The sequence below is a fragment of the Schistocerca gregaria genome, chromosome 1 (genome assembly GCF_023897955.1).
Source record: "Schistocerca gregaria isolate iqSchGreg1 chromosome 1, iqSchGreg1.2, whole genome shotgun sequence".
Taxonomy (NCBI): Eukaryota; Metazoa; Arthropoda; class Insecta; order Orthoptera; family Acrididae; genus Schistocerca; species Schistocerca gregaria.
Genome location: NC_064920.1, coordinates 618,518,216 through 618,531,226, shown reverse-complemented (window position 1 = coordinate 618,531,226; position 13,011 = coordinate 618,518,216). Strand labels below are relative to the sequence as shown.

Below are 13,011 nucleotides of genomic sequence, written 5' to 3'. Positions count from 1 at the left end.
AACGTGTTTTTGGGTACCAGATCCCAACAGGTGTCCCTGGTGTTAACATAAATGGAGTGTTACCTACCAACGAAAAAGGGATTGCTGAGCACTATGCTCGAGCCTCTGCATTGGAGAATTACTCCCCAGCCTTTCGCACTCTCAAACGGCGGCTGGAAGGGAAAGTGATTTCGTTCACTACAGGCCACAGTGAATCCTATAATGCCCCATTTACAGAGTGGGAGCTCCTCAGTGCCCTGGCACATTGCCCTGTCACAGTTCTTGGGCCACATCGGATCCACAGTCAGTTGATTAAACATCTCGCATCTGACTACAAGTGGCATCTCCTCATCATCTTCAACCAGATCTGGTGTGACGGTGTCTTTCCATCGCAATGGTGGGAGAGCACCATCATTCCGGTGCTCAAACCTGATAGAAACACGCTTGATATGAATAGCTATTGGCCCATTAGCCTCACCAACTTTCTTTGTAAGCTGTTGGAATGTATGGTGTTTCGGCAGTTGGGTTGGCTCCTGGAGTCACGTGGCCTACTGGCTCCATGTCAGGGCAGCTTCCGCCAGGTTCGTTCTGCCACTGATAATCTTGTGTCCCTCGAGTCTGCCATCCACACAGCCTTTTCCAGATGCCAACAACTGGTTGCCGTCTTTTAAGATTTACGAAAAGCATTTGACACGACCTGGGGACATCATATCCTTGCCACACTATACGAGTGGGGTCTCTGAGGCCCACTTCCAATTTTTATCCAAAATTTCCTTTTGCTTCACACTTTGTGTCCAAGTTGGTGCCTCCCATAGTTCCATCCATATCCAGGAAAATGGAGTCCCGCAGGGCTCCGTATTGAGTGTCTCTCTCTCTATTTTTACTGGCTGTTAATGGTCTAGCGGCAGCTGTAGGGCCATTTGTCTCTCCTTCTCTGTATGCGGATGACTTCTGCATTTCTTACTGCTCCTCCAGTACTGGTGTTGCTGAGCAGTGCCTACAGGGAACCATTCACAAGATGGAGTCATGGGCTCTATCCCACGGCTTCCAGTTTTCAGCCGTGAAGTCGTGTGTCGTGCACTTCTGTCAGCATCGTTCTGTTCATCCGGAACCAGAATTTTATCTTACTGGCGATCCACTCACTGTAGTGGAGGCATATTGATTCTTAGGATTGGTTTCTGATTCCCGATTGACTTGGCTACCTCATCTTCATCAGCTTAAGCGGAAATGCTGGCAGCACCTCAATGTCCTCTGCTGCCTGAGCAACACCAACCAGGGTGCAGATCACTCTTTGCTACTGCAGCTCTACAGAGCCCTTGTTCAATCCTGCCTTGGCTATGGGAGTGTGGTTTATGGTTTGGTGACACCCTCGGCGTTGCATTTACTCGACCCAGTGCACCAGTGTGGCATTCACCTAGCAACAGGTTCTCCTAGAATGAGACTGGTGACCAGTGTCCTGGTGGAGGCTGGAGTCCTTCCATTGAAGGTTAGGCATGCACAACTGCTTGCCAGGTCCATTGCACATGTTCATAGTTCTCCTTTCCCCAACTGCGGCAGCCCATCTCCCACATCAGCGGCCCAGGTCAGGGCTAACGATTGCGGTTCGTGTGCGATCCCTTCTGTCTGAACTGGAGTGCTTCCCTTTACCACCTATACTTGAGGTCCATTCATGTACACCTCCATGGTGTACACTTAGGTCGTGACTTCGCCTGGGCCTTTCACATGGCCCTCAGTTAACCCTGCGACTCTCTGCTGTCACTTCTTCTCGATTCTCGACATGTACTGGGGCCATGAAGTGGTTTACACTGATGGTTCGAAGGTGTGATGGTCACATTGGCTTTGCCTATGTTCATGGAGGGCATATAGAACAGCACTCTTTGCCTGATGGCTGCAGTGTTTTCACTGCAGAGCTGGTGACCATATTTCATGCTCGTGAGCACATCCGCCCTTGCCCAGGCGAGTCATTTCTCCTGTGTACTGACTCTTTGAGCAGCCTACAAGCTATCGGTCAATGCTACCCTCATCATCCTTTGATAACAACGATCCAGGAGTTCATCTATGCCCTGGAATGGTCCAGTCATTCACTGGTGTTTGTCTGGACCCCAGGTCACATTGGAATCCCAGGTAACGAACTTGCCGACAGGCTGGCCAAACAGGCGACGTGGAAACCGCTTCTGGAGATGGGCATCTCTGGACCTAGCCTGTATTCTGACTTATTCTGCAGGGTTTTTTGGCTTTGGGAGATGGAATGGCATAACAGTACGCACAACAAACTGCGTGTCATCAAGGAGATTACGAATGTGTGGAAGTCTTCCATGCAGGCCTCTCGCAGGGAATTAGTTGTCTCTGCTGGCTCCGCATTGGCCATGCTTGGGCAACCCACAGTTACCTCCTGCACCTTGAAGACCCACGTCAGTGTCAGTGGGGTGCCCGGTTGACAGTGGCCCATCTTCTGGTGCACTGTCCCACTTTGACTGCCCAGCGATGGAATCTTGGGTTACCAGACTCGTTGCTGCTAAATTTATCTGACAATGCCTTACTGGCTGATTTAGTTTTATGTTTTATTCATGAGGGTGGGGTTTTATCATTTGATCTAAGTTTTAGTGCATGTCCTTTATCCCTCTGTGTCCTCCACCCTAGTGCTTTTAGGGTGGAGGTTTTAATGTGTTGCAGAGTGGCTGGCTTCTCCTTTTTATTCTCATAGTAAGCCAGCACCAGTCATCTGCTTTGTTGTTTTACTCTCTTCATCCCATTTCTTGCATTTCTGTGGTTTTCTTGTCCCCCTTTTGTCCATATTTACACGTCTGCATTTTTTTTCTTTGGTGAATTTGCATGCTGCCACTCCATTGCTTGCCTCTTCATCTCTGGTGAAAAGTGATGGAGCCATGTTTCATCACCTGTCACAATTCTACCAAGAAATTCATCTCCACGATTCTTATACTGTTGCAAAAGTTCGCTGCATACCATTTTTCTTGTTTCTTTGTGAGCCACTGTCAACATCCTGGGAACTCACCTGGCACAAATCCTTTTTAATGCCAACACTTACAGTATTCTGCAGACACTTCCTTCCCGTATCCCAACATAGCATGACAATTCATTCACTGTGTTGCATTTGTCAGCTGTCACCAGTTCGTTAACTCTCAGCACACTGTCTAGAGTGTGTGCAGTACGAGGCCTGCTGCTGTGAGGACAATCCTCAATATTGCCTTGCCTGCTTTCATCACGTAACCTACTAGCCCACCAACTAACTGTACTGCTATCAACAGCAGCATCTCCATACATCTTTTTCAACCTCTTGTGGATGTTTCCCACTGTCTCGTTTTCACAGCACAGGAATTCTATGACAGCACGTTGCTTCTGAGGAACGTCAAGTGTAGCAGCCATCTTGAAGACATGCTGTGATGGCGCCACTCATGGGAACAGGTTGAACTAAGTTTGAAAACGGAAGGATGTATCTACACACTGTAAAACTTTCACACATGCTGAATGAAAACTGTATTTTTACAAAAATAGTGTGCATTTCTTTTGGAGTGACCCTCGTAGTAAGCACAAAAACAGAGTTTTGTCTGAGAACCATTGCTTACCATAGCAACTGGATCAGATGCATATAAATCTAGTGGTTAAGCAGTCATGAAGAATAATACCTGTGATTAATCATCCAACCACATAATGTTTTTATACATATATAATTAATACCTAAACAAAGGTAACATGATAGCTGCTACTTAGCACAGTTTTCTTCTCATCTAAATTTTTTATTTAGTTAGCATTTCATATTTGTAAGTGTAAAAAACACATTTCATGTGTAGTACAGTATAAAAACATGCTGAATTTGCTTAATCAGCCAAGACACATCACCCCTATTTTTTGGTAGTGGTCATATTGGGAGAACAGTTACTAATAAGTTTTCAACATGTGAGTATCACAGTATATATATATATATATATATATATATATATATATATATATATATATATATATATATATATATATATATATATATATATATATATATACCAAGCGGGAAAGTGCCGGCAGACAGGCACATGAACAAAACACACAAACACACACACAGAATTACGAGCTTTCGCAACTGGCAGTTGCTTCGTCAGGAAAGAGGGAAGGAGAGGGAAAAATGAAAGGATGTGGGTTTTAAGGGAGAGGGTAAGGAGTCATTCCAATCCCGGGAGCGGAAAGACTTCCCTTAGGGGAAAAAAAGGACAGGTGTACACTCGCACACACACACACACACACACACACATATCCATCCGCACATACACAGACACAAGCAGACATATTTAAAGGCAAAGAGTTAAGGGCAGAGATGTCAGTCGAGGCGGAAGTACAGAGGCAAAGAAGTTGTTGAAAGACAACCTGTCTTTCAACAACTTCTTTGCCTCTGTACTTCCGCCTCGACTGACATCTCTGCCCTTAACTCTTTGCCTTTAAATATGTCTGCTTGTGTCTGTGTATGTGCGGATGGATATGTGTGTGTGTGTGTGTGCGAGTGTACACCTGTCCTTTTTTTCCCCTAAGGGAAGTCTTTCCGCTCCCGGGATTGGAATGACTCCTTACCCTCTCCCTTAAAACCCACATCCTTTCATTTTTCCCTCTCCTTCCCTCTTTCCTGACGAAGCAACTGCCAGTTGCGAAAGCTCGTAATTCTGTGTGTGTGTTTGTGTGTTTTGTTCATGTGCCTGTCTGCCGGCGCTTTCCCGCTTGGTAAGTCTTGGAATCTTTGTTTTTAATATATTTTTCCCATGTGGAAGTTTCTTTCTGTTTTATATATATATATATATATATATATATATATATATATATATATATATATATCCAAGTTTGTGTCTGTTCCTGACAAAAATTTTCAGTTCCGATTTCAGAAGCAAAAAGATGCAGTTACTGTGTTAATTAATGATTATTATGTAAATGTTTGATTCTGTGTGGTGTAAGTGGGTACTATGAGACCTCATATTTAATATTTTCAGAGTCATTTTTGCACCCCATCACCCCATATACAACTTTCTGTTCCGATGCCAAACTGCTCTTCAGTTTGTGCAACTTGTTTGTTAAGGTTTTTGAAGCCAGTGCTACAAGGGAAAAATCAGAACACTGTGCTGATGAACTATAGGATATAAAGGCAATTACAATTAAACTTTTGCTACTTGAGGGACTGCTGCCCCCCCCCCCCTCCCTCCCTCCCCTGCCCCCCCCCCCCCCCCCCCATGAAAACAAGCAAGGGACTTTGGGACAATGAAAATTTGTATAAACATTATTCAAGACATGCAAAAGAGAAATAATAAAAATACTATTAAAACTCATTTTAATTTCCATATTTGTTAACGATGTACCTTGTTTACGTACCAGTCTGCAAATGTTGTTCATTGTGATAATCATCTGCGTGACAGCTTGGAACTTCTCTAGAGATTGCTCTACAGCTGCCGGAAACATCTCAGGTGGGATGTTGGCTACCTCCTTCACCATGTTAATCTTCAACCTCCAGTGTGTGTTAGTGCCTTTTGGTAAAACCTGTCCTTCAGGTAAACCCATAACCATTAAATCACACAGGTTCAAATCAGGTGATCTTGGTGTCTACACAGTTCTGAATGATCGGCCAGTGATTCAGTTTTATCGACCTCATGTTTTATGGAGTAATTGAGTGACCTCATGAGCAATGTGGAGTGGAGCACCATTGTGCATCAAAACAGCTGAGTTCAAAGCACCTCTCTCCATATAGCAGAGATAACATGTTGGTGAAGCAAATCACAGTAACATGTTCAATTCACATTGCTTGTCCTTGGTCCAAGTTCCTCCTATGACACTGTACTATTACTGGTGCCTAACAGCAAGTCATGATACTAACACTACTAATGATGCAAATGCTGCATCACACATTCTGAACATAATTCCAAAAAGTTGGGTACCCATACAGTGAACAGTTTTCCTTCTACGTTGGTTCCATTAGTGAAAGTTTAGTTATAACCACACTGTTTTTAGTTCCATTTAAGCATTCATGTTATAGTTTCATAGCATATATACAAAAGTAATTTATTTACATAAGACTGCTAGCAATACAAATTATTGATGTAAAAAATGTTCTGCATCTGTTAAAAATTTTGGTATCTCCCAGAAATCCATGAGCAAGAAAAGTTTGTTCAAAATTTGTGCAGAGAACTTCTGCTTTAAAGCATCATGTATACTGGGAACAACATTAATTGTTCACTTTATTTCTATCTGCAGTTAGTTTCATTGCATCCTTGAAAATGTAGCTTTGCTGATTTAAAGTTACAAGTTAAAAAACATTGTATGAATTCCTTATTCCATTTACAAGTGGAATATAGAAATAATATAAACTTTTAATTGATGTAAGAGGTAGTGAATTGTCACAAGTTTAGTCTGTGGAATACTGCATCACAATCTTCACTTCTCTCTGAAAAATTAATTTTTTTATTTTTTTAGACGGTCAATGACTTGCTTTGAACACCTATAAATTGAGATCTTTTGACATTTCTGTAATTCACTTTTGTGAGCCAGGCTGGCCTATTTTGTATGATCTTCAGATTTGTTCCAATAAATGGTTTTTCATTGCCTGTCTCTCTCACACTTACTGTTTCAGATCCTACCAAAGGAAGATGGTTGGCCAGTTCCATTTTATTATGGTGCCTGTGGCAGGCTCATAATAGAAGAATATGCTGGAGAAACATTAACAACATATTACACAAAACCGTGGGTAGAAAGGGCAAAACTTGCTCAAAAGCTTCTTGTTGCTGCCAAGAAGTTAACAAATGACCACCCAGGTTTCAGATTTTACCTGACAGATGTCTCACCTGACAACATTGCAGTAGACGCCAGTGGTAGTGTATACTTCATTGACTTGGAAGATGTAATAATTGTGGACAGGAATATTCCAGACCATGGTACGTACAGTACTGAACATTTCTTCTAGTGAATATTTATGATGCCACAGGTTAAATAATGTTACAATATTATGACGAGGGTAGATTACTACTGTTGTATAGATGAGATGTTGAGTTGCTGATGGGCACAACAGGACTGTTGTGCTTGTCTGTGACTCAACATCTCCTATGTGGCATGTATAAATCTATCCTTATTATAATATTGTCATTAGTCCATCCAGGATTTCCATTGTTTAAATAAAGTGAATAATTTAGAAGCAAGAGAGACCACCCATCCATTAGCAGAAGTGTTGAATTGTCAGCAGGCACACGCAAAAGGGAAAGAAAGCTTAGTAGCTTTCTGATTAAATCCCCTGATGAATCCCCCCACAAAACACACATTTGACAAAATGATTTTTTTTAATGGCATTTATCTGGCCAAAGATAAGCCCAAAAATTTCACTGTTAAAAGAATAATAATCTTCACTTCAAGCATTAGGCCATTTTTTTGTCATTTGCATGTTACGGTACTCATAACTTCCTTGGTCTTCCTTGACATCTTGACAACCAGCTTAAATGTTACTATCTGGAGTGGTAATCTTTCTCCACTCATTCTATTGAGATGTTCATTCCAATTTCTTCTACAGACATAAAAAAAAAAGTTTTGCATCACCTAGGTTCTGAGAGTTCCGGAACTTGTACAGAAAATTGGAATAGAGATCAACATAAACCTCATTTCCGCCCTTTTTATTGCTCATGAAAACCACACATTGCATGTTGTACCACCATGCAGTGAGACCTTCAGAGGTGGTGGTCCAGATTGCTGTACACACTGGTACTTCTAATATGCACAGCACATCCTCTTCCATTGATGCATGCATGTATTTGTCATGGCATACTATCCACAAGTTCATCAAGGCACAGTTGGTTCAGATTTTCCCACTCCTCAATGGCATTTCAGCATAGATCCCTCAGAGTGGTTTGTGGGTGACGTCATCCATAAACATCCCTTTTCAATCTATCCCAGGCATGTTTGATAGGGTTCATGTCTGGAGAAGATGCTGGCCACTCTAGTCGAGTGATGTCATTATCCTGAAGGTAGTCATTCACAAGATATGCACGATGGAGGAACAAATTGTTCTCCATGAAGACAGATGCCTCACCAATATGCTGCTGATATGGTTGCACTATCGATCGGAGGACGGCACTCATGTATTGTACAGCCGTTACAGAGACTTCCATGACCGCCAGCGGCATTCGCTGGCCCCACATAATTCCACCACAAAACAGCAGGGAACTTCCACCTTGCTCCACTGTCTGAGGCATTCAGCCTGCCCAGGTTGCTTTCAAACATGTCTTTGCCAATTTTCTGGTTGAAGGCATATGCGACACTCATCGGTGAAGAGAATGTGATGCCAATCCTGAGCGGTCCATTCGGCATGTTGTTGGGCCCATCTGTGCTGCACTGCACGGTGTCGTGGTCGCAAAGTTGGACGTCGGGAGTGAAGTTGCGCATCATACGTGGTGGCGTTGCTGTCAGGGTTCCTCCAAGCCATAATGCTTAGGTAGCAGTCATCCACTGCAGTAGTAGCCCTTTGGCAACTTGTGCGAGGCATGTCATCGACAGTTCCTGTCTCTCTCTGTATCTCCTCCATGTACAAACAACATTGCTTTGGTTCACTCCGAGACACCTGGACACTTCCCTTGTTGAGAGCCATTCCTGGCACAAAGTAACAAAGTAGATGCGATCAAACTGCGGTACTGACCGTCTAGTCATGGTTGAACTACAGACAACATGAGCCGTGTACCTCCTTCCTGGTGGAATGTCTGGAACTGATTGGCTGTCGGACCCCCTCCATCTAATAGGCGCTGCTCATGCTTGGTTGTTTACATCTATGGGTGGGTTTACTGACATCCCTGTACAGTCAAAGGGACTCTCTCTGTGATACAGTGTCCACAGTCAATGTCTATCTTCAGGAGTTCTGGGAACCGGGATGAAGCAAAACGTTTTTTGATGTATGTATTTAGTTGGGGATGTTAAATATAGTCAGCTCTTCCATAATTTCCTAATTTCTAAATCTATCAGCTCTTGTGCATCCATTTACTGCTCCTAAAAACTTCATCTCTATTGCCTGTATGCAGCTTTCTTTACGTTTACTTATAATCCATGATTCACTTCCATAAAAAGCATTGGAACTGCAATTGTCTTATAAAATTTCAGTCTTCTTTCTTTCCTAATTTTATTTGTTAGAAATCTGTTTGTTGTTTCACATATATTCCCATACTTTGCTAATTTCTTCCGTATGTCTTCATCACTTATAAGTGATTTCACAACACAAATAATTAAAATGTTTGACCTATTCTATTGTTCTACTGTTGATCAGAATTTTTTATCTGTACAGGATATTTCCCTTTGAAATCCATTTACTTTGTCTTCTGTTCTGAAAACATCAAATAGTATTCACAAACTTTACCTAATAAAAGTACCAGTCCTATTTCAAATTCATCTTCTATGTTCCATGTGGAGTAATATTCTTCATATCACAAGTTCTTGTAATATTCTATCCATTTTGCTTGTTGGATGTTACTTTTGAGCAACTTCTTTTTCTGTTTGATGTAGGATTTTCATTGTTTTATAACCTGTAATAGAGCTATAATAAGCTGTAATAGAACTAGATAATAATTGTTTTAAAGAATCAACCACAATTTGACAATTAAAGGAAATACTATTGGTTAATAAACTAATCTTAAGCAACTGGGTTCAAAGGCCCATTGAAAATAGTGTAGAATGTTTACAACCATGACAGTACAACAAATGACACTGCAAGTTACATAGATGGCAACAAGGTTCAATTCTGTGTGGTGATTATAACATATTACATAAAACCATAACTCTAGTCATTTGAAAAATAATAAGTACTAGGCTTCATCAGACAACAATTACAGTCACTACTGTACCAATTTGGACCAGTGCCTATAATAAGGACATGCTGAAAAGTAATGTCTCTGAATTTTTTATTATATTCTCAATATTAGTTGAGGTATTATATGTCAAGCATATTACTTAGTAGACTTTCCCACTTTGCTGATGCAAGTTGCAACCCTCTGCCTATAGAGGGCTCTGAATTGTAGCATGTAATGTGGTGGTGTATAACATAACCATGTTGGTGCATGAGAGACCCTCAGGAAACTGAAATCACCACCTCAAAGAGTTCACCCACATATGGAGCACCATCTCCTTTAGCATGAAAATGTCAGACCACACAGCTCTGCAACATCTGCAACAATCCGAAAACTTGGCTTCGCTGTCATTGATCATCCTACATAGTCACAACTTGGCTCAGTCCAATTTTTTGTCTGTTTCCAAAACTTAAAGAACACCTTTGAGGACTTCACTTTGATAATGATGAAGTGGTGCAACCAGCAGTGAGGTTGTGACTCTGTAAATGAAGTCAGACATCTTACAGTGATCGTATCAACAAACTGGTTTCTTTTGGGAGAAATGTGTTTGTTTCCAAGGTAAACTATGTTGAGAAATAAATGTGTAGACATGAAGAATAAAGATGTGGAATGTTAATAAAGTTTGTTTTATTTAAAAAACTTTAAAAGTTTTAACATAAAAAATTCGAAGGCCTTACTTACCAGCACACTCTTGTATATTGTGTCTGAGCATGCCACAACGCTAGCTATACTAAACTAGTGACACTTAAAAAACTCTTCAGACTGCAACAAGAAAATTTCCAATGAGTACTTCAGAATTATCATTATGTACAATAGCTGTATACCAACCCACACTGGGAAGATTAAAATTTCAGTAACCCAGAAAGCTAAATAATTTTAAATTGTACCCCATAAAGTTAGTGATGAACAGAATTCCACTTATTTTCTAACCTATCTTGGATAGCCAATAAAAGAGAAGAATATTTGAAACAGTAACAATTGCAAAACACTCCTTAAAAGACCTGGTGTTTCAAAATGAATATCTAGGTTTTAAGGCTATTTAGTATTTATTGCATTCAACTTAAAATTATAAATAATACATTAAATGAAAGAGCAATTCGAACAGCATTTTTTGTATACCTGTGTTCACGCCCATGCACTGTTTCCCATGTTTTCCATGCCAACTTTGCAATAGTGATGTTGCTGCATGACAATGAGGATTATCTGGACCTTGTCAGCTTCAGTGATGAACTGACATATCATGTAAATGGAAATAATTTCACATAATGTGCACGTCAGGAGTCAGCAAATCTCCATGAGAAGGTATAGTTGCAACCAGACTCCCTACATTGAAGGTGTTTGTGCCATATCCCGGTAGGAAGTTCATGTGCCTTCCTTTTTCAGTGAAGCAACTGTAACTGGTGTTTCTTATCTTTATGCACTAGAACATGGCTCTTTCCTTAGATGGAAGAAACTTAACGTCAGAACTTTATTTGCCAGCAAGGTACTGACATAACTCAGTACACTGTTGAGTAAACAACAGTGTACCCACCACAACATTGGTCGCAAGGGGCTTGTCACGAACCCGCTCTACTGTTCAGGAAAAGTTATCTCCATAAGGACACCGTTACGGTGTGGCTAATGGCTGCATAATACTTTAGTAGAGCTGGCCATGACGTCTCCTTTGTTGATGCTGCTGAGTCTGCGTTGTCCATGTGGCTTCTCGTTGTCTAGGCGATGATTCCTTTGATGCTCTGGGTCCAAGAAGAGGTGTGGGTTTTTTAATTATTACTGGACTATCGAAAAATGACGCAGTACACATTTATTGCCAAAACTATATACACAACTGCACTCAACCATGGCCAACACTCAAGTGGCCTTAAACCCGTTGTAGACCAAAGATCAGTTGTAAGCTACAAAGAACATACAATTCCAATATCGATTATTGATCGCAACACCTAACTTAGTATTATCTTAAGCAAAAGCTTTTTTTAACATGACTTTAGTGTATAATAAAATAAAATGATGTCTATTTGTCAGTTCCATTACAATAGCCCTCCAAGAATTTTGTAAGTATGAAAATGTGAACAAAATTCTGACATCAGAATAATGGAACTGCCAAGAATATGATTTTAAATAAATTAAAATTTTTAATAAGATTGTTTCCTTTTAATTATACTAACATGGAAATTGTTATACTAAGTAAAGGAAAACATACAATTTTTAACCTTAGAATAAATGAAATACAAAAGACGATTCACAATTTTCACTTAGAAGAGTCCATAATGTTGCAGCACTTCACATGAAACCATTGAAAGACTAACTTTTAACTGCAGGCTTGTTTTCTATTCTTTTGTTGCCCACTTTTTACACTACTCACAGTCTGTCCCACATTGACCATCTACACATAGGTGACTTCCGTTAAAGGTCTGATTTCTGCATGTCCTGCAGTGCGTCTTTCCAAAGCTTAGCTGTTAGTATCACTTCATTGACTACAATGCCATGTTATCTAAAAAAAAAAATCACATACAGAGATCACCTTTTGGTTACATAATGTTTATATGTAAGTACATGGTTAGGATGCGTAGTTAACCTTCTGGTAATGTTTATCTAGTGGGAGAAGTTTACAGAATCTGTCTGAGTAACACTACAAAGTTATGAACTGGTCCAACACAGATCCTTTAAATACTAATAAATTCAATAAACATGTAATACAAATGCATCAACATATTGGGTGTAAAATGTCTTATTACAGTTTTACTATGTTTTCCTGTAGCCCCTCTTATTTTCACCCCGATGACTGGCATTTCAATGTAATCTTTCTCGCACTTCAGCTTTTTGCTTAGAATTTCAGATATTCCTGACACCTGACTCCCTGTGACTATAAGGCACTTGCTTTCCCAGGTACCAACTTTTGCTCTAATGAACGGACTACCTATGTCATCACCTTTTTGAGGCTGAACGTATTCATACAATAAATCATTCTGAATTTCACTGAAACAATGACTTTCTGACTTACAAGTACCTATATTACTGTCACCTTTATTATCTACGGCCATAACATTAACACACACATCATTAGCACTGTCACTTGCATTGATAATTTCATTAATCCAAATATTTTCACCCATATAACATTGTTCACCATTAAGGTATTTATCCTTCAGTTGTTCAACAATAATATGTTTAGTGTTTTTCC

At 40.4% G+C, this 13,011-nt stretch overlaps 1 protein-coding gene across 2 annotated transcripts in view; it reads left to right on the top strand.

Moving 5' to 3' along the window:
- LOC126359107 (divergent protein kinase domain 2A) overlaps window positions 1-13,011 on the top strand; it is a 97,417-nt gene that overhangs the window by 18,515 nt on the left and 65,891 nt on the right. For both annotated transcript variants that reach the window (XM_050007605.1, XM_050007604.1), the window contains exon 2: window positions 6,593-6,893. In XM_050007605.1, coding sequence (XP_049863562.1) covers window positions 6,593-6,893 — 301 coding nt within the window. The remainder of the gene's footprint in view (window positions 1-6,592; window positions 6,894-13,011) is intronic.